The 19,316-nt window shown below is 51.1% G+C and overlaps 10 protein-coding genes and 1 non-coding gene across 11 annotated transcripts; 6 read left to right on the top strand and 5 right to left on the bottom strand.

Annotated features, from left to right (window-relative positions):
• Positions 1-18: 18 nt before the first annotated feature.
• Positions 19-2,314, bottom strand: BDV17DRAFT_279769 (uncharacterized protein; the record flags this gene model as incomplete). Its single annotated transcript, XM_073759772.1, has 5 exons — positions 19-355; positions 417-1,095; positions 1,155-1,234; positions 1,306-1,895; positions 2,003-2,314. The coding sequence occupies 5 exons, from the start codon at positions 2,312-2,314 to the stop codon at positions 19-21; spliced, it is 1,998 nt and encodes a 665-aa protein (XP_073618923.1).
• A 241-nt stretch (positions 2,315-2,555) lies between these two features.
• Positions 2,556-4,351, bottom strand: BDV17DRAFT_214876 (uncharacterized protein). Its single transcript, XM_073755492.1, has one exon. It carries the CDS (start codon positions 4,058-4,060, stop codon positions 2,945-2,947), a length of 1,116 nt encoding a protein of 371 aa, XP_073618922.1. The 5' UTR covers positions 4,061-4,351; the 3' UTR covers positions 2,556-2,944.
• A 612-nt stretch (positions 4,352-4,963) lies between these two features.
• On the bottom strand, positions 4,964-5,856 carry BDV17DRAFT_214892 (uncharacterized protein). Its single transcript, XM_073755493.1, has one exon. It carries the CDS (start codon positions 5,721-5,723, stop codon positions 5,100-5,102), a length of 624 nt encoding a protein of 207 aa, XP_073618921.1. The 5' UTR covers positions 5,724-5,856; the 3' UTR covers positions 4,964-5,099.
• A 1,115-nt stretch (positions 5,857-6,971) lies between these two features.
• On the bottom strand, positions 6,972-7,087 carry BDV17DRAFT_t33. The gene has a single exon. It is a non-coding gene; the product is annotated as a tRNA-Leu (tRNA).
• Positions 7,088-9,305: 2,218 nt separating this feature from the next.
• Positions 9,306-12,289, top strand: BDV17DRAFT_214644 (LEA domain protein). Its single transcript, XM_073755489.1, has 2 exons — positions 9,306-11,484; positions 11,537-12,289. Exons 1-2 carry the CDS (start codon positions 9,562-9,564, stop codon positions 12,062-12,064), a joined length of 2,451 nt encoding a protein of 816 aa, XP_073618920.1. The 5' UTR covers positions 9,306-9,561; the 3' UTR covers positions 12,065-12,289.
• On the top strand, positions 11,984-12,499 carry BDV17DRAFT_214657 (uncharacterized protein). Its single transcript, XM_073755490.1, has 2 exons — positions 11,984-12,377; positions 12,448-12,499. The coding sequence occupies exon 1, from the start codon at positions 12,084-12,086 to the stop codon at positions 12,342-12,344; it is 261 nt and encodes an 86-aa protein (XP_073618919.1). The 5' UTR covers positions 11,984-12,083; the 3' UTR covers positions 12,345-12,377; positions 12,448-12,499.
• Positions 12,500-13,444: 945 nt separating this feature from the next.
• On the top strand, positions 13,445-14,627 carry BDV17DRAFT_254856 (retropepsin-like aspartic protease). Its single transcript, XM_073756844.1, has 2 exons — positions 13,445-13,467; positions 13,545-14,627. The coding sequence occupies exon 2, from the start codon at positions 13,562-13,564 to the stop codon at positions 14,339-14,341; it is 780 nt and encodes a 259-aa protein (XP_073618918.1). The 5' UTR covers positions 13,445-13,467; positions 13,545-13,561; the 3' UTR covers positions 14,342-14,627.
• A 54-nt stretch (positions 14,628-14,681) lies between these two features.
• On the top strand, positions 14,682-15,961 carry BDV17DRAFT_254853 (uncharacterized protein). The gene is made up of 3 exons (XM_073756843.1): positions 14,682-15,142; positions 15,233-15,653; positions 15,772-15,961. Exons 1-3 carry the CDS (start codon positions 15,140-15,142, stop codon positions 15,903-15,905), a joined length of 558 nt encoding a protein of 185 aa, XP_073618917.1. The 5' UTR covers positions 14,682-15,139; the 3' UTR covers positions 15,906-15,961.
• Positions 15,962-16,119: 158 nt separating this feature from the next.
• On the top strand, positions 16,120-17,929 carry BDV17DRAFT_254848 (retropepsin-like aspartic protease). The gene is made up of 3 exons (XM_073756842.1): positions 16,120-16,363; positions 16,417-16,516; positions 16,634-17,929. The coding sequence occupies exon 3, from the start codon at positions 16,634-16,636 to the stop codon at positions 17,267-17,269; it is 636 nt and encodes a 211-aa protein (XP_073618916.1). The 5' UTR covers positions 16,120-16,363; positions 16,417-16,516; the 3' UTR covers positions 17,270-17,929.
• On the bottom strand, positions 17,319-17,929 carry BDV17DRAFT_214678 (uncharacterized protein). The gene has a single exon (XM_073755491.1). It carries the CDS (start codon positions 17,801-17,803, stop codon positions 17,369-17,371), a length of 435 nt encoding a protein of 144 aa, XP_073618915.1. The 5' UTR covers positions 17,804-17,929; the 3' UTR covers positions 17,319-17,368.
• A 317-nt stretch (positions 17,930-18,246) lies between these two features.
• BDV17DRAFT_288166 (uncharacterized protein) lies at positions 18,247-19,312 on the top strand (the record flags this gene model as incomplete). Its single annotated transcript, XM_073761334.1, has 3 exons — positions 18,247-18,592; positions 18,678-19,206; positions 19,264-19,312. 3 exons carry the CDS (start codon positions 18,247-18,249, stop codon positions 19,310-19,312), a joined length of 924 nt encoding a protein of 307 aa, XP_073618914.1.
• Positions 19,313-19,316: the final 4 nt, after the last annotated feature.

Here is a 19,316-nt window from a genome sequence, read left to right as displayed (position 1 = left end):
AGGACTGGTCACTATAGCTTAACCAACAATCCAGGTACGCATCTCTGCATCATGCCAAGTGCCTCTTATTAGGGAGCCAAACGGGGGCGGCTCGAGCATATCCAGAATAATCGCTTCTATGTTTCCCGATGTAACATATCGCCCGTAACAGACACCATCTTCAGTTGTCTGCAACGACGCCACTGCACAGAGGCTGATTACATACAGTTGAGGCTCCTTCAAAATAAATCCATACGTCACATCCGCGCTAAGGTCCAGGGGCGTTGCTATCGACAAGCGAAAGACTTTCGTGCCTGACGCACGGCGCTGCCGATCAAATTGGGACGCATCAATCCAGCTCTCCAAGTCCTTTCGCCTTAGGTCTTGATCAGAATAATAGAATTTATCCAGATCCCAAATCCTGCAAGATGGGATACATCATCGAAGCATATAGTGAGACCTGGAGCCCCCGAGGCGTGATCTTTGAGGCGTCATGCGACAGCGGACAAAATGCACCGGTAAATCGACAGACTTGCACCACCCAGCCCATTCCCTCTTCTTCAAACCGGGGTCCCTCAAGAAATGACACGTCTTGGAGGAACCGTTCCAGCATACCGTATAGCGAGCGCATGCGCTCTTCGGCTTCATCTACCTCGAGAATCTTTTTAACATCGAGGTTTAGGATACCGGCTAGGACGGTCGCTCGATCACGGTCCTTGCTGGAGGCTCGTGTGGCCACGTTGAACCAGGTCCAAGCGATTACCTGATCTTGGGTATTCTTGAGGATCATGCGGCGGAAGGCAGACGCATAGACATTTGGCTGTTGAAAGTGCATGCACCAAGCCCCTGCGGCCATCGTAGCCATTCCTTCTTGAAGGATGGGGATTTCTCCTTTGTCGACCTTATCCATTAGCCCGTCGGTGATCGTACTGATGTTAACTGCCTTATCTGCCAGAAGCACGTATAGTTTCTCCTCTGCGGCGAGTGCTTCCTGGAGCGTCCATAACCGGCAAATCCAGCCTGAGCAGTACAGTACTCTCAGACAAACCTCCAATTTCGTATATGAGCGGGAGTCGATCATTATCAAGCTTGAATCAATCATTATCGTCCGATAAGCTGGGATTAGTCGGGTTAGTGTTGTACGGAGAAAGGAACGGCGAAAAGCTCGCACTGACCACCGGTATAAACATCACGGATGCATTGGATTGCCAGACTGCGAACATCATTTTGATGTGGGATGCACAATGTATCGGATCTAAACGAGCACAGAATCGTCTCCACGCCAGATGGCATTCGCTGCGAAATGCGCAAATCAAGAAGCCCTACTGTGCAGGAGTCCATATGTCTTCTCTTTGTAATAAGGAATATCCCTTCTCACGTAGAAGGAGCCTTGTGTGATCGTACAGAAATTCCAATTGGCAGTGCGAGAGGGAGTTAGCATGGGGATTACCCAGTCCATCAGCCCATACATGAGAGACAGCCACATATGGCTTGCTGCTGCATTTCTTGACGACCTTGACCTCGAATTGCCTATTTCCGAGCTCGTCCTCACCACAAGGTGTGATCCTCACAATCCGGATTCCTCCGTCCTGAAGAATTCCATGTAACTGTTCAATATCTGCATCGACATGCAAACAGTTGCAATCCTCCTGCACGTGGCGAGTGACATTGATACTCTTATCTATACTGTCCGCTACGCATTCCGTCTTCTGACAAGAGTCGTGCGTTCGGTTGTACCAGCTGGGCTTGGAACGAGCCAATTGCAGCAGGTACACCTGGGCGTCCAGCTGGATGCCGGCACTGGCACATCTCGCTACATTCAGCGGACACCATCCATCGCTGATCAACTTCTCCTCTTCTTTCACACTGAGGAACAAGTACCCGGAACTGCGAGGGGTGGGTTGGTGGCCACCGCGCTAAATCGCAACGTTCCAAAGAGCCAGGGTAACCAACCGAACGGCCATGGACATTTCCCGGCGCATCCAGGGATTATATTTGGGAAGATTTTCGAGGACTTTGTGACTATCTCCACGCATCGCGCCCCGCGATCATTATTGTTCCAGTCGTCAACATCGCCAACATATTTCTCCAGTTGTCGCGTCGTGACGTACTGCTGTTCGCCTTCTTCATCCTCACGGAGAAGAAAGTCAGACTGGTCCAGCTGATCACCGAAAACATAGTGCAGCACGCCAAAGTAGAGCCCGCAATGCATCAGCGATTGGTATTCCGAAGGAACATCGTCGGAGGGGTATGTCTCGGTGCCGGATTCGTCGAGCCACCCACAGCGAGTAGGAAAGGTATCCCAATCGCCCCCATCGTATAGCGGGGCCGTCATATTCGATCCGGAGGGGCTTCGGAGGCACGTCAGGAAGAAACAAATGATCTGCCATCGCGACTGTCTATCTCATCCAAAGGTGTACAGAAAGGTTGTCTTTGACAATCGGATTTGACCCCGCTTCAGCTGAACGTTTGCTTGCGCGCTAAGCTAAGAACGCTAAGTTGGGTACTCGCGACTTCAAAGCAGCATTGCTCACCTACTAGAACAAGAAGGGCAATGGCCTTGGCGTCCGTAGTTTTTTGCTCAGTAGGTTGGTTGGCACGTCGATTTGCCTAATTTTATCTCACTCGGCTCAGCTTCGTCTCTACTTACTTGTGCTGGTAGGAGTAGTGGGTATTGGAATTGAGTGAGTTGAGTGTGCCTGATCCTGATCGGCTTGCCAGTTGGGAATAGTATGGTTTCGTCTTTTGAAAAGAATCTTTAATATATCTACAGAAAGCCATACAAGAAGAAGTCAGTAAAGTATTCACTGAACACCAACCGAATGCAATGATGCTATGATATAAACCGAAGGGTATCTCCCATCTCCCTCTGAATCCCCCTTAATCAGTCTTTCCTCTTCAATGATATGGATGTAATATATACAGAACGAATCGAAACGAAGCCGGAAAATGCGGTTTTATAATTTCAACACAAATCCTCACTCTCAATCATCGACGCCAAAGCCGCAGAAACCAGACTCTTCCGTCTCAGCCCCGCCTCACTCTTCTTCCTACCCCTCTCCCTCTCCCTCTCAGCCGAAGAGTAATAACTCTTCTCGATCCGGCTCGAGCTCGTCCCACTCATACCCGTCGTCATAGTCATACTCTTCCTGCGCATCTGCGTATCACCAACCCCAGACCCAGAGGCATGTCCTCCAGGACCTAGAAGAGGTTCCGGGCTACCAGGACCTAGAAGAGGTTCCGGGCTAACAGGCGACCGCACCCTCGACCTCTGCAAACTGACCGTCCTCCGCCTCCTCTTTTCCTGCGCTGGCGGAAGAGACGAGGGGTGGCATGACTCCGTGGTGAGCGGGGTGCATCGGCGCATTTCATCGTCTGCGGCTGAGAGGAGGGCGCGGCGGATGGACTCGATGTCGGACGGCGAGTACTGGTATTGTCCTTGCAGGCGGGAGATGGTTTGGCGGTGGGTGCGGAGGGTCGTGTAATCTGGAGCCTGCGACGGAGACTGAGACTGGGTCTGGGTTTGGAAAGGGTCGGTATCGGGGAACTGCAATTCCAGCGGCGCGGATGTAGGGCACGGCATGAGTGATGGAGACTGCGGTGTCGGTGAGAGACTAGTAGAAGGTGAAATGGGCGACGCGTAGCCCTCGTCGTCGTGGTCCGTATCCGGCGGGGTAAGGACGTACCCCGGGAAGTGGCGGGACGAGGAGGAATATGAGTATGACGATCGCGGCGGAGAGGTAGGTGAGGGCGGCGCTTGCGATTCATTCGAATTCTGAATAGAATGCTCGTGTAATTTCTTGGTCAAAGTCCCAATCGAAAGCCGGTGACTATCGTACGCGGAGAACGGGACGGAGGTCGGCGCCTGCTGTTGCGGCGGCTGCTGCTGATGCTGAGGCGAGCGGAAATAGAGCGATCGCGAGCGAGGGAAGCGCGGGGCGGAGAATGATCTAGGCGAAGGACATCGCGAGGACATGGGTGAGATCAGGGCGTCGCAGTCGGTCATGGGTTTGTCGTCGTCTGCGGCGAGGCGGGGCGGCCTGGATGAGGAGGGGGAGGTGAAGGAGAAGTCTTCGAACATGGTGGCGGTGTGGTCGACTTCAGTGACGGTGCTTGTTTGTCAATGTGTCTTCTTTTGAGGATTCGTAGATGCGAGTATCCGACCGGTGCAGTCGAGAACTGCAAGGGTGAAGTGGTGAAGTGGTAGTGGTGAGGAGAAGTTTGTTCTCGGCGTCCCAATGCGGTTATATTGCTCTGGATTGCACAAAAGACCGAGACCGACAGGAAAGTCCCTTCCTGTACCTAGAATGCCGGGACTTATAAATGAGATCCGATTCTGAAAGCGAGTAATATTGAACCGAACCAGGAGCGTGGCGAGTTTTCAGTGAAAAATCGAAATTTGCAGGCCCAACGAGAGTGCGAAGGCGAGAGACCCTTGGAACCAGACCGTGGGAACTGGGGAACAACTGCACACTCTCTTTATCCTGCGGGCATGTTATACAGAGCAACTCTCGTGAAAAATCTCTGCAGAAAAATCAGGAGACAATAATCTGATATATGGCAGCCCCTTTTCATCTCCGAGTCGTTTCTCTCCCCACGGACAAGCCAGGCGGCAAACCGTGCGCTCTCAGTCCCAATCTACCACCAGAATCCAGGGGTCACACTACTCCAGACTGCAGAGTCCAGACTCAGCCTCCGAGCGCCTGCAGAATTTATTAACTAAGGCCTTTGTGCATGTCTCACACGGTCGTTTTCTTTTCCCTTTGGTCAATTTTGTTAGCTGCCTGAACCATGTGCCTAGCACGGCGAACTCCGTCTGGTAGAGAGGTGCCCCGGTGGCGATGTCCATGTTCAATAATGGGCGAAGATTTCGGGGCTTGAGAGGCTAAGACTTTAATGCAGCGGCGGCGGCTACTACTATAATATTATCATCCAGACAGATTCTGTATAAACATGGCACGGTGCTGATGGTGTGGGAGGCAAAAGCGCCAGATCATTTGGTGCCTGAGGCAGTAATGTGATATGCACATACGAGTACGAGCGAAACAAATTGCATTGCATTGCCAGTGTCTTTTATCCATCTACTCTGTAGTGCCATAGATACCTATAGAGTTAATGGATTATCTACTGGACACTTGTAGGTCAGAAACGCCATGATTCCGGGCGCCGATGAAGTTCAAACGGTTTTCTTCATTGCGATGCTTCCGCCACACTGCTTCAACTTCTTCGGTGAATACTCGGTTGGGTGGGCGCGCATACAACTTCCTGTATTCGAAAAGCATGATATCTGGGAAGTGAAATGCGAGCACCGAAGCGCCTTTCTCGAAGTTTGTGGTCACGTTGCGTTCGGGGACAAAACTCTTGACACATAGCTCCTTCCATTTCGGAAATAATGGCACTTGGTGAGACTGGAAGTCCAGCATCCTGATCTCCATGTGGGGAATTAAGCAGCTTTCAAGAAGCGGACAGCATTCTGCAAGCGCTAACAAACATGCTATTGTCAAGTTTCCTTCTGAGTAGTCCAGGGCTAAGCGTCTGAGATCGGTCAGCCGTGAAACCATAGATCGAAAGTGACTGTACTTAAATCCGAAAACTGAAGAGTGGCCATCCCCAACTCGAATGTATAACACTCTCAGTTGCGAGAGCGCTCCGAGGGATAATAAGTGTCTGGAGGTCGGGGAATGACGAGTTTCCGAAATATTCATGTGGCGTAGCTCGGTCTGTTCAGCAAGGGATCCTTCCATGTCAGGATATAACCCTTCCTGAGCTAAACGTACGGAAAGCTCCTTGATATTTCGACTTGAAGCAATTAATTTCAAAAGTGTAGGCCGAGGCTCGTAGGTCTGCAGTCGCTCAGGGGCGGCAAACGGTTGTGGGATCGACGTCAAGTCAGCGGCATCAACAGCACTTTCATCGACTTCACGGGGAATTTCGAGCTCTCTTAAGTTTTGAGTATCGCTAGCTGGCGGTGGATTCTGTTGAAGCCATGAGGACCCAGAGAATCGCCCATAATGCCGCTGTCACCGTGGTCAAAGCCAACGTACTCCAGGTATGGACATCTCTTGAAGAAATTCAATGCTTCATTCATTGTTAGGCACGCTCCTGGGAAAGGGAGGCTAATATGGCGGAGACCGCTGCAGTGGCTAGCAAGGTAATTCAGCAAGACTCCGTTAGCGTAAAGGTTAAGCATTACGCTCGATGGGTTCAGTACCAGCCACGGCGACAGGAACGAGGTGTCGACCAGATGGGGTTCACGGATTATAACGATGCCGAGTGCCGGGGTGTTCAGGCGGGAAAAGCCAAGTTCCACTAACTATTGGTTCTTGCGTTTGTCCTGGCTCGTCAATTTGATTGATTGTACCGCGGAGGCGTATAATTGACGGTGCTGCCGGGACGCCTCCAGCAACTGACGGTTGTCTACCTCTTCCCATACACTGGGTAGCAGTAGGTGGAACCATCTGCGGTTGACTGTCAAAGCGGCAGCTTTGCTGGAAAGTGGCAGATGATTGAAAATCTCCATCAGGAGCTCAGCGAGGGAGATTATCCATGATTTGTGACCAAGCTGTCTGGCAAGGACGCTGAAGGGTAACCAGAAGCAAGGGAGTTGGATGGTTCAGTGGGTGTTGGATTCTGAGTTGGATGTGAGTCGACAGTCTGGGTGGAATTGCATGTAGCAGGAGGCGCGCAGTGATTAAAAAGGAGAGACGGGGGCTGGTGAAGGCTCAGGTATATAAGTCATTGTGTTCCAGTGTTACTCCTTGTATTCACCAGGACAGCAGGAACAACTTGCTGGTCCACACCAAACCCCCTGGTATGAATCAACAAAACAATGAATTCGAACAGCATCTTCATTAAGGCTGCCAAATTGTCTCTTCAGCATGATCGTAGCTCTATTGCAATTTCCAACCCGTAGTGAATCTGACAAGGAGAATAAAAAAGATAGTAGACGTGAAAGTGAGAATGAGAGCAAAAAATCGAGGAAGGAAAAAAATTGACAAGGGTGGGATTCGAACCCACGCCAAATTAATGACGCGGAAACTTGTGTGAACAAGAGGAGGTTCCAATAGAGACCTTAACCGCGCGCCTTAGACCGCTCGGCCACCTTGCCTGTTGTTGAAGAAGGCTTCAGATTAGTGCCCTATGTTCCAAATCCATATTCAACTTCCATGAGCGGCTGCGATTTACATCCTTCAATAACCAAAATTCCAGCTTGAATATATTACTTACTAGCCTGAGTAGCTACCTTTATTTTATTATATTATATAAATATATATGTATTTATTTATTTATTTTTTCTCCAAGAGCCTGATGGTCGAGGCCGAATACTAACACGTTCTCGTGGTGACGATTTTATATATAGTCGCTTGCAGTCCAAACCGCCGAACAATTATAACAAGCAAGACTACGCAAAGATAAACCGACCACACCGCTAAAAGAAATCTCAGAAAACAACCTTGCACCCCAAACCATCAATCGCATCCTGCATACGATCATAATCAAAGCCTTCTTGAACCCTCCAGGCTCTAGCCGATCTCCATCTCCAGCTGCAGCTGTAGCTGTAGCACCAAGCCACAAGCCACATCCCACCGCACCATCTCCCAACTCATATGCAAGCATAGTCATGATAAGCAGACTACCTACCCAAACCAGACAAGCAGTGACATAACCGACGACATGGTGGCTGGTGCATTAAGTTGTCTGCCTGGTCTGCGAGATGAATCTGATGCCATGCCATGCCCTAACTGCCGCAGGATTCGCACACTGACGTCAGACTCGGCCGAAGCAAGTGGGAACAGGAAACGGGCGTACCGACAAAAGACCTTACCCGTGACAGAGTGGAGAGTTGAAAACAATGGATCGAGCTACATTGTTTTGTGATTGGTGGTTTATTCTCCGGTTTGATTTGGAGGGTGTTGTCCACCTTGAATCTGATGCTCCAGACTACTGACATCGCAGCGCACCCGCCCCCGGCTCTAAGACTAGACCGCGACAGCCGACTCCACGACTTTGTATGTCTAGATCTAAAGAGCAGAGTCGAAGCGAAGCTAATGCCATGCAACTAACTACACCAAGCCCTGAACATCAGGAGACAACATAGATGAAGAACCACCCATAATTCAAACTATAATTAACAGAACAGATATAAAAAGCCCACGTCCACCTCTCAATCCCAAACTCGATCCATCACCTCTCCAACCCTACGTCATCATCACCCCAGGCACCGAATCAGGCCTGGACCATCCAACGCACCATCCAGCTCATCCAGCCCAAAAGTCAACCAGGATAACCTTTTACTAGACCCGTCACCCCAGGAAAAGGAAATAAAGCATTGCAATCCCTGACTTAATCTCTTACCTCTTGCGTTTTTAGACCCCCGATGGCTGGCCCGTCCAGTGGCGGGATGATCTCATTCTAGGCGATCGAGGTCCACCCTCTACATTTCTCAATCAATTTCATTTCCAGTGGCTGCTAGTTATGCAGAGTGCACAGCCTCAACTCGACCGATGTGCAGTGGGAGTGGAGAAACCGTTATGGTGTCAACTCGATCACCCTCCGAGCGTCCAGTCCATGTCCTATTCCGCACCGGAGTCCTATCCTGAGATCACAGTCTGGGTCAACTGGGTCGGCTCTCTCGATGCGACTAATGTAATGCACGATGCTAGTCTTGTCCATGGATTAAATGGTGATTCTAATATAGTAGCATCCAACCAGGGATTCAATCGGAGAGGGAAATTATTTCCCTCATCCCTGGACGTTGACGTAATGTCAAGCTCCAACCGGCCCCGGGGTCGTTCATTCAGTCAAGGCGGTTCAGGCCAGGTTCTGCCCTGATTCCTACGTTTTGTAGTAGTGGTAGACGGTCCCTAGACACGTACGCGCACCCAGTTTCTATGAATCGGGTCTGTAGTGTCTATTCTAGTGCTGTGTAGCCGGCGATCGGGTCCGCAAAATTTGGGCATGGCTACGTACGTACTCTGCATCTACTATTCCAACTCTTCCTGTCTAGTAATAGCACCGAGTGGCCAGTGCTTCTGCCTTTGCATTGGATGTCCAAACCGATTAGACGATTCGCCTGCCTGCTGCTAGGCATCTCCACTGTGCCGCTCCTGCAGGACGACAAAGGTCGGCTGCAGCTGTGGCTTGCAGGGGTGCGAGCGTGGGGAGATCTGATGGGTCTACCCTGACGATTGATGGTCCCTTAGCCTGAATGCAAAGCTGAATGTGATGTCGTTGTGACATAACCGGGTTGATGCTTGATTCTGTGCAGGTTTTTTGTATAGGTGGTTTTGGTGGTGAATGTGGTATATAAGGACGGTGATGTCTGCCGGATGTAAACTCCCCTTCTTCAGATTCATATTAATTCCCTACTAATCTACTCTACTCTACTCTACTCTACTCTATTCGCTTGTACTATATCTATCCATACTACGCTTACGACTCTTATATTACGCTTACCTTGACGAACCTATCAACCTACGAACCTCCCTAACGACGCAACGTTCATAACGAAACGAACGCTTGTTACCTCCAACCACCCCAGAAACGGATTTTATCGACCAGTTAATCAACGCCTTTTACAGAATGTGGTCTCCCCTCGCCAAGTCAGATCAGCGATCCAACGCCGGCTCCGAGCGCAAGCTCTCCGGCTCTAGTGCTGCCCCCAGCGAAGGCCAGAAGACAGACTTCAACCCCAAGGAGGCTGTCTCGGGTGCCCAGGATACCGCCCAGGAGAACGTCGAGAATGTGAAGGAGCAGGCTCCTGATGTTTCGGACCAGAAGACGGACCTGGAGCAGAAAGGCCAGGAGGGTCAGGAGGAGGAGCCTTCGACTCCGACCCCCCAGATTCAGCAGAAAGAGACACTCGACACGGAACAGCGCGACGACAATGAGGACCAGTCCCAGGCGGACGACCAGTCACAGGCTGGTGGAAGCGGTGGTGGGATCTTCGGAAAACTCAAGTCGCTTGGCGGTGGTCTTGGGAACGGTGTCTCCTCGACAGTCAAGAATGTCCCCGGTCTTGCTTCCAAACCTCTTGGTATGCTGAAGGGTCTCTCGGTGCAAGATAATGGAGAGATCCCCGGTCCTGACGGGAACGTCGTCGGTCGAGTGGTCGAGGGCGGAGAGGATGCTATTGGCGGAACAGTGGAAGAGGGAGGAAAGATTGTGAACCAAGCTGGCGAGACAATTGGTCAGGCAGAGCTTGCCGACGATGCGAAGCAGGCTACGGATGATGTCCAGCAAAAGGGTGAAGAAGTAACCGAAGATGCTGAGAAGACCGCCGAAGACGCCCAAGATAACTTGCCTCCTATCTCCGATCTTGAAGGCCTGACATGCAACAAGGCTGGTAAGATCGTCGACCCCGACTCCGGCAAGCCTGTCGGTGAGTTGGTCGAGGGAGACCCCAAGAAGCTCTCCAGACTCGGAAGCAAGCTCGACGACAAGGGTCAGTTCTGGGATAGCCGCGGCAACGTGATCGGAAAGGCCAAGACGATCCCGGCCGAAGATTACGGTGAGGAGCCTCCCTTCGCTGGTCTCGAAGGTCTCCACGTGGTCAAGGATGGTTTCGTCGAGGACCAGGGTGGCCGCCGAGTCGGCAAGCTGACCGAAGGCGATGAGAAGAAGCTCATCGGTCGTCCTGTTGACGAAGACGGTGATGTTACCGACCAGCACGGCAGCGTCAAGGGTCACGCCGAACCCTACGAGGAACCCGAGGAGGAGCAGCCTGAAGAGGATGACCTCTCAAGCCTGGAGGGCAAGACTGTCAACAAGGCTGGCAATGTCGTTGACGAGCACGGCAAGGTCTTCGGTCGCATCGTCTCCGGTGATGGCAAGCGCCTCGCCGGACGAAAGGTCGACGGCAAGGGCCAGATCTGGGGTGATAATGGCAAGGTTATCGGCAAGGCTGAGCTCATCCCCGGCGACGAGCAGGAGAAGCCCGAAGGTGAATTCTACGGCTTCGAGAACCTTACTGTCGGCAAGGATGGTGTTGTTCAGGACCCATCTGGCCGTGTTGTCGGTCGTGTCATCCAAGGAGACGCCACCAAGCTCTCTGGCCGCCAAGTTGACGAGGATGGTGAAATCCTTGACAAGAGCGGCAACGTTATTGGCAAGGCCGAGCGCTGGGAGCCGGAGGAGAAGAAGCGCGACGTCAACCCCATGTCCGGCCGCAAGGTCATCCGTGAGGGCGAAGTGCGCGATACCGATGGCAATCTCATCGGTAAACTGACCGAAGGCAACCTGAGCAGTCTTATTGGCAAGGAGATTGATGACAATGGCTACGTTGTGGACAATGACGGCAACAAGATTGGCGAGTGCACTCTATTGGAGCATCTTCCAGAGCCAGAGCCGGAAGAGCCTGAGCCTGAGCCCGAGCCCGAGCCATCCCCCGAAGAGAAGGAGGCTCAGAGGAAGGCAGAGGAAGACAGGGAGCTGGCCAAGAAGATGTCGGCCATCGTCGGACAGACGTTAAACAAGGTTGGACCGATCTGCAAGCAGATCACAGATGTGAGTTGCTATCCATACCAAACCGGAAGACCATTTACTGACCCTTGTGTAGCACGTTGACCGCGCGGAGAAGACGCCCAAGGACGAGCTCGACGAGGAACAACTCGTCAAGAACGTGAAGCCTCTGCTTGAAGAGGCCAACAGCATCCTCCAAGAATGCAACGGCGCTATCCGTGCTCTTGACCCCGATGGCCATGTTGCCGCCAACGCAAAGGCCCGTGCTGCTTCTCATGAGGCATCTCCCGAAGAACACGGGCTGGCGGAGAAACTCAAGGAGCTCAGCGACAATGTCCTCAGGACCATCGAGAACGGAAAGAAGAAGATCGACGGCATGCCCCACGCGAAGAAGGCGCTCAACCCTCTCTGGGGTCTTCTCAGCGAGCCCCTCTTCCAGATCATCGCCGCTGTCGGCCTCCTTCTGACTGGTGTCTTGGGCTTGGTCGGACGCCTGCTGGACGGACTCGGTCTGGGACCCCTGGTCAACGGATTGCTCGGTGGCTTGGGACTCGACAAGCTGCTCGGAAACCTGGGACTGACGTCTCTGACGGATTCTCTCGGGTTGACTGGCAACAAGAAATAGAGTGATGGATGGATGAAGGATGGTGCAGCTCCCCAAGCGGGATGATGTTATGTTCCCCAGTAATGTACTATTAGTCTTAGTAAGCTTCTTAATGCAACCGCTCATGCTTCAAGCACCCGGCACCACCTCACAACTTCCAACATCTGGATCCTCCCATCCCTTCAACAGCGGAACGGAAAACAACAATGATCGAACCATCGGGGAACGTGCAGCGCGGGGTGGGGCCGCAGAGAATGAGGCGTGCTGTTATGGTCAAGAGATCGTCGATAGCAGATGCTGAATGCTGCGCCAGATATCCTTGCGCTTTACCCTAGTAAGCACCCAAGGCTTTGCGCTCTCTCACCAATCGCAAGTCCCGCGGGAGGTCACTAACGGTGCCATAGAGATGATCGAGGATTCTCCTGCTACGCGGTGTGTCATCACCACGAGAGACAGCAGATCGGCGCAAATCGGAGCTTCTTCCAAGGCAGCATCAACCGTGATCATCCGCCTCTGATGGTAGCCTGTACCATCCGGGGATCACCCACAGTGGCGTCTTTGCCCAAGCCCTCGGGATGCTTCTTGCTGACAGCGGGGGGAAGTACTGGTACAAAGGGGTTCACTCACCCAGAATCGGCGTTGAGTACTAGGTACTCGTGATGACCTGCGTGGCTTTCCCCGAATCAGCCGTACTCCGCCTGCTTTGCGCGCGTGGCTCCAACCATGATTCATTCGGATGGTCCTAGTATGAGCAGACGAACTTTCGCGACTACGAGGCGCGTTTCTCGCTGATCTTGAATGTTATCCCCGAGCGCCCAGTTATGCAATCAAGCTGATGTGGCTCCCTCGCGACTAGAACATCGACCAGTTGGGAGCACCGAATCTTCTTGACTTCAATGATGCCGCCTTGCATCTCGAGCCCCCTTTGGACGATTGATTTAACCTTTCTATTTTAATGCCTGTTGCCTGAGAGCCCACATACCTAAGGCGTACTAGCTCTACTCTTTACTGGTACCGCAAGAAATTGCCCACAAACTCCGCGACACCTTATAGCCTGAAAGCCCGTCAATTTCCCGTTTGAGTTGTCGAAATCTGTGGTCGCTGTGACGCTGACATGATTTGATGAGATCACACACATGGTCATAAACGTTCTATCGTACCTGCAAGGTCCCACACAGAACAATCTACAGATCTCTAAAAACAAGAAGACTTATTGACATACCCAAAAGGGCTGTGAGCTGCTAACAATTACTTTCGCCCACCTACCCTCTGTCGACTGGCTCCGCCTCCATCCAACCCACGTCTTGGCAGCTGGTAACCTTCCCAAGTGTATAACTTCCATCACACCTCTCTCACTATCCGCGATTCTGGAAGATTTCTTGCACGGATCATGGCACCAAACATCCCCCCTCACAGCAACCACAGTACGTTGTTCTCGTCTCGGTCGGGCTAGTGAAAAGCGGGGAACCATCGTATGTTGAATACTGACTCTGCAAACTAGCTCTAGCACCCAATACCATGCAACGAAAGAAACGAGTGAAGAGCTGGTGGGAGTTTCGAGAGAAACTCTCCAGCCTTGGGCTCGAACAGTATTTCCAAAAGCTGTTCTCTCGCGACCGGGCGAAGGCCTCAACCAAGTCACACTGTGGCCGTGAGCCATCATCACCAACGCTTCCAAGAGAGCTTCACGACGCTCAAAGAGATTCTATCAGAGACCGAACCCAGTTAGCTTCTCGATTTACTCTCGATCAAACAAGCGACCGGGTTTCAGGGAGCACCCGAACCTTGTCTGTCGACGGTACCCAGTCCGCACTGCCAAAGGTACGGGACTTACTATTGGACTCACTTCCCGATGGATTGTATTCTGATGGTTCGGCGTGCTCGGGGATCGAAATTCTCGTGAGGTTTCCTGGAGAGGGGCCCGACAACACGTATCAGATCGCAGCATCAATCGACACCCAGTGCAAGGGTGCCAACTTGATGCGACGTGAAATCTGGGACAGATTGAACGCGGATGGTCGCCGTAATATGGAGGACTCTGACGATTTCCATATCAGGAATCTGGGGACACAGAAGATCCCAGTTCTAGGAATCGCACGGGGCTTGGAATGGCAGTTCAAGAACGGACAACGCACCTATACTTCCGATTTCCTCATAATCGACATGAACCAGTTCGATGCTCTGATTGGAACTGACACCATCTGGCAGTATCGGCTGGTGGAGCCTGGAGCCGACCTCCAACACCATTTGGAGATGAGTGCCAGGAAAGCGAAGAGGATGGAAAGGAATTTGCGATGAACGATTGAATATTAGCGGAGTTGGACTTCTCATCGCATTTACACTGGGGTGCGGGGTTGTGGTCTGTTCCTTTGATGAACGTCTTTTGTTTTGCACGGGATTTGGTCTTGCAATCACATACCTGGGAGTGATATTGACAGGGGCGGCATTATGGGCGGCTAAGCATAATTTACTATTCGCTACTGATACGAACTAGTTCGTTTTGTCAAATTTTAGACACCTTTTCTTTTTCTAGCCTCGGGTCGTCTAATACACCTAAAAGGGTCCCCGTGGGGGATTGAGACAATTCTGAGGTGAGTCCTGCTGCTTGTAGCAACTAGTCCTCACTACAACGACTAATTCTTAGGTCAACACTTTCCGGCTCCACAGATTGGCTTCTCACTTTCAACACCGGTCGAAGAAGAGGTCAGTTTCTTGCGTGGTCAATGATCGTTTTGTCATCAACGTCGAGATGTAGGGAATCCATCCTTACATGGACATGACATCCCTGGCAATAGCCTTGTGAATGACGTGAATGAACCCGACGCGTCAATGGTTCAACGTATGCAACCTAATATGAAGCAAACATCCTGCATCTGGGTGCCACCCTCCATGGCCGGTACGCCTACAACACCACGGGTCCCGATGCGGCTCAACAAGATCTTGATACCCAACGCTGCCTCTACCACGCAGATATGAATGCCGCAAGTTTCCGCCGTCGTTGCCGCAATCACCGACAGGAAGTCTACTACGAACACACGCACGCTTGGGAGCTGCGTCCTCATCCCAGACTGTTAAGTGCTCTGCGATCAATTCAACATGGTATTTTCGTCAATTCTACTATCATTTGCCCATTGTGCGCGTAATATTATATTGGATCGACCCATCACTAACATCAGTCTCTACCTTCAGGCAGGAACCACCGTCTTGACCACCGCTAGCAACCCCACGGGCCGGGGAGAAACCGCTTTCCTCAGAGCCATCATTGACGACACCGTCGCGGAGAACATAATCTCAAGCAAGCGCTTAGAGCAGCTACAGAACGAGCTCCAATTGAGCATCCATGCCCTGGGCTCGGACAAGACTCTGCGTGACTCGAACAACACCTCATACATTGCAAGGAACAAGGTCCTCTTGTTGATGAAGCCACGCGATGGCCTCGTAACCGAGGCACTCTATTTTTACGCTGCGGAGAGCGAAAGTCTACATATTTCGGGCCGAAATGACATTATCCTTGCAAAGAGCTGGAATGTCAAGTTTCCTGCAAAAGATCAGGATGGAAGGTCGACTTACGCAGCTCCGACTGAGATTCTGAAGGGGGACAGCAGGATAGGTCAGTAACCATTTCTTCCAGTTGCTCTTATGCATGCGCATCTGTATGATGCCAGGTGCGTTATAGATGGTTCTATCGTATATGAGGATAGTAGATACTGATTGACCAAACCCAACAGATCGAAAGGAATGGAACAGGAAAGCTGCAGAGAACGAGAAAGAGAATTATAAGAGGGCTGCAGAGGTGGAGGCTGTATTCGAGAAACTGTCGCGAGAGCAGAAAGAGAAGGGAAAGCAGCCTGCGAGAAGATAGGTTTCTCAGTAGTAGTATCTACAACTACAATGACTCGTTATTCAATCCAACACTTGACATTATGTTACCCTCGTTGTAGCCTGTAGGAGGTATAATATGTTGTGCTATGAAGGAAGGAGCGTCCCGCTGGCACCACCTGCAGTTCGTGTCCTTAATGACGCTCTGGTCACCACACTAGGGCCGAGTCCACATGACTAGTCCACATCTCACAGCCTTTGGCGCCAACCTCCAGCCTCTCTCACCTGCATCCTCGTGTCAACACCCATTGGTCGTTGCTTTACTGCTTACCACACCATTATGAAGTCTCTGTCATTTAGCCTCGCATCCTTCCACGTCAGCGATTCAGCGGTCAACTTATCTACTCATCCAGTCACCTCTAAACGCAACAAACAGGGGCAAGCAAGGCTTCTCGATCTCCAGAAGAACGCCCTGCCAGAATACGTTTTCCGACCTGATATGTGAGCCCTGCCCCTGAATCATCGGGAACTCAAATGATGATGGGTTAGCGAAGGGCATATCTCCAACAGAGCCTCAACAGTCAGATTGTCTCACCATAGCCTTACATACGATTTTCATATTTATACGATTTCCATATAACCCTGGAACGAGAGGTGGCTAACTGTCTTTTTCTCTCTTGGATCACGCAATTGCCTTCTACTCCCGTCAATATGCTGCTACACTGCGATCAAGATTGCCTGACATTCGACTTCTCTGACCTTCAATTGCAGATGCCCTTCTATCAGTCTTGCAAGACCGCAGCTTGCGGGATTATATCATGTTGTGACCGGTGGCAAGCCGGGTCCGAGTTCGACGCACGGTATCGTGATACTAGGGATCCTCTGAAACGTTCTTTCATCCGGCTCGCATCGTGGCCGAAAACCCCTACACCGAGCATAAAGAAATTCAAATGGATTGGAGACCATCGAACTCCATCGAACAGCGATCAGTCGCAGGAAGATAATATACATGACGAAGTTTCCGACTCTGCTTCTGTGGATATCGCACTGAAAATCTTCACATACGACATCGAACTCTTCGGACGTGAGCGAGACAAACCAGTGTATCGCCGTTTATTACTTGACTTCACAGTCGTCATCAACGCAGTTTCGGATGAGATACCTCGACTCTTGAACCGCCCTGTTACTCCATATAACGGCAAAGAGGTGAAATTGCCCAACGGAGTCTATGTGAAACCGGTTGGGACACTGGTGATCAAATGGCAGCTGTATAAGGGCAAGCGCGCCTATAAAACAAAATTTTTGGTTATTGAGGACAGCCTTTTCGACATGCTTTTAGGACGACCAACCATCAAAAAGTATAAGCTATGGGAAGAGGATAGAGACATCAAGAAAAGACTACGATAACAATTGTGGCACAACTACTACCTACTAAGGACACGACAGGGTAGCTAGTTGGGGACCTTTGTGCACTTGAGCGATTCAGTCAGTTGTCGAGTTAGAATACTAACATGACATGTTCCGGTCTCTGGACAGCGATTGATGGTGTAATAAAATGAGTTCTTGGGATTTCTCTAACGGTGGACCTTGGTTATTAGATGGGTAACGCACCCAAATGGCATTCTCGAATTCTCTAGCCATGGCAGAAGAACCCAGATACTCCTGCAGTAATAGTACGTAGCACAACAGTAAGCGCAGCCCGCTCGCCCATAGAGCCCTCCTTTCGCAAGCGAAAAGAACCAAGCCCAATATTTCTGCCTTGGATACGACGAGGAACGACCCACGAGGCTGGGGCTTTGGCTTGGGCGACTCCATCTCGACCTTACTTCCGCAACCCCAGGGAACGTTAGAAACCCATGCATGGCCCGGATATATGAAAAATAATGCACGAACACGCAGATGAAGGAGCAAGCCTTGGCCACCGCACCAATGCAGTCTCATCAACTTGAGGCCAGTCACACCGTGCTTGAGATGCAGGTGGCTCGTTCAGGTGAGCTCGGGCATTCGTGCTGCAGGCTAGAGAGATCTCGAGGGGATTAGTGGACCGGACTGGACCGGATTGGACTGAATTGGACTAGCCATCCTCGCCATCGTCCTTCCGTACCCCGATTCCCTGTTTGTATACCTTAGGCTCCGGTTGAGGCTCTTGTATGGCGTTCTGTATGTATGCCTTGCAGGCTTTGGTCTGCTCTGGGTGAAGGGGAGGGTAAAGTGGGTTGATGTAGGGAATTATAGTTATATAAACGCAATGCACACGCATGAGGATATGTGAATTTGAATGTGCAGTGAGATTGTTTTGTAGAAGTAATTCATTCTACTCTAATTCGTTACCATCATTATCAGTATCACCACCAATGAGTATCGAACTCCAATCCAAACCCACCATGCCCTCACCTTCATCCTCACCTACATGCGCGTCCAGCTCTAGCTCAAGTACTCTCACGCCCGCGCGAGAAGGCTATGACAAACTTGCAAACCTAATGACGAGCGACAAGGGCCTTTCCATCTTCCGGTCCTTCAAACGACTAAACGCCAAAAATCTGCTTTATTACCAAGCCGAGATTGAGATCAAAGAGAAAGAGCTCAACGACATCATACAGGCTGACAGAGACTCGCAAGATTTCATGAGGGAGAAGCTCACTTCTTCGGTGAGGTTGCTTCAGGGGATTGGGGAGCCGTCGGAGCAATGGGTGAAGTGGTTGGAAATTAGGGCTTTGTTGGAGAAGTATAGTATGATTTTCCAATGACTGCTAGGGAGGAGGTTTTCGGGATGGGATGAGAATTGTGCGATGCTGACGCAAGAGGTCCCGTATAGATGAAGCCTTCGCGCAGCACGCCCAACTCCTTAGATATAAGCCACCACATAAGCGAGACTTGAAGGTATTCAAGCAATGGCTGCAGCATAACTCGCCATGCATGATGCCAGCGGAATGTAATCAATGGTTTGGGCCAGGGGACGAGAACGCAGCGGACTTAATCACGCTTTGCGGGCGGTATGAGAATGTCGATTCGGTGACAAGATGGGTGTTTCGAGTTGGTATTCCCTTCTGGCATAAGCATGTCAGTTGGTATTGGAATAAGCTGTTTAGGCCTCGTAAGGCCAGAGTTCAGGATATCGAGACCGGAACGATGTATTATGACGATGAGAAGATTGTTCGCACAACAAGGGTCGTTAGCACAATCACGTCGTCTGCTATCCCGGCGAGTTCGATGCTGGCGTTGTACCTCATCGATAATATGATTACTCGGCTGATCATCATAATTGTGTACAACATTGGGTTCTCGATAATAATTGGCCTTTTGGCGAAGGCGAGGCGGGTTGAGGTGTTTGCGGCTTCGACGGCGTAAGTTTCGTTGCGTCTCTGGTTTGAAGTGCTATGCTGACATTATATGCTGGATAGATTTGCTGCTGTGCAGGTTGCATTCATAACCAATTTCCCTCGAGATTAAGTGT

Source organism: Aspergillus undulatus (genome assembly GCF_047715775.1).
Source record: "Aspergillus undulatus strain CBS 261.88 unplaced genomic scaffold BDV17scaffold_7, whole genome shotgun sequence".
Classification (NCBI taxonomy): Eukaryota; Fungi; Ascomycota; class Eurotiomycetes; order Eurotiales; family Aspergillaceae; genus Aspergillus; species Aspergillus undulatus.
This window is presented reverse-complemented; position numbering and strand designations above follow the sequence as displayed.

Bases quoted from the DNA above. Each gene is read 5' to 3' on its own strand.
- BDV17DRAFT_214657 (XM_073755490.1), top strand. From the start codon at position 12,084: ATGGTGCAGCTCCCCAAGCGGGATGATGTTATGTTCCCCAGTAATGTA.
- BDV17DRAFT_214644 (XM_073755489.1), top strand. From the start codon at position 9,562: ATGTGGTCTCCCCTCGCCAAGTCAGATCAGCGATCCAACGCCGGCTCC. The intron at 11,485-11,536 runs GTGAGTTGCTAT...ACCCTTGTGTAG, and splicing joins TCTGCAAGCAGATCACAGAT to CACGTTGACCGCGCGGAGAA.
- BDV17DRAFT_254856 (XM_073756844.1), top strand. From the start codon at position 13,562: ATGCAACGAAAGAAACGAGTGAAGAGCTGGTGGGAGTTTCGAGAGAAA.
- BDV17DRAFT_214892 (XM_073755493.1), bottom strand. From the start codon at position 5,723: ATGGAAGGATCCCTTGCTGAACAGACCGAGCTACGCCACATGAATATT.
- BDV17DRAFT_254848 (XM_073756842.1), top strand. From the start codon at position 16,634: ATGCCCTTCTATCAGTCTTGCAAGACCGCAGCTTGCGGGATTATATCA.
- BDV17DRAFT_254853 (XM_073756843.1), top strand. The intron at 15,654-15,771 runs GTCAGTAACCAT...CAAACCCAACAG, and splicing joins GAAGGGGGACAGCAGGATAG to ATCGAAAGGAATGGAACAGG.
- BDV17DRAFT_214876 (XM_073755492.1), bottom strand. From the start codon at position 4,060: ATGTTCGAAGACTTCTCCTTCACCTCCCCCTCCTCATCCAGGCCGCCC.
- BDV17DRAFT_214678 (XM_073755491.1), bottom strand. From the start codon at position 17,803: ATGAGACTGCATTGGTGCGGTGGCCAAGGCTTGCTCCTTCATCTGCGT.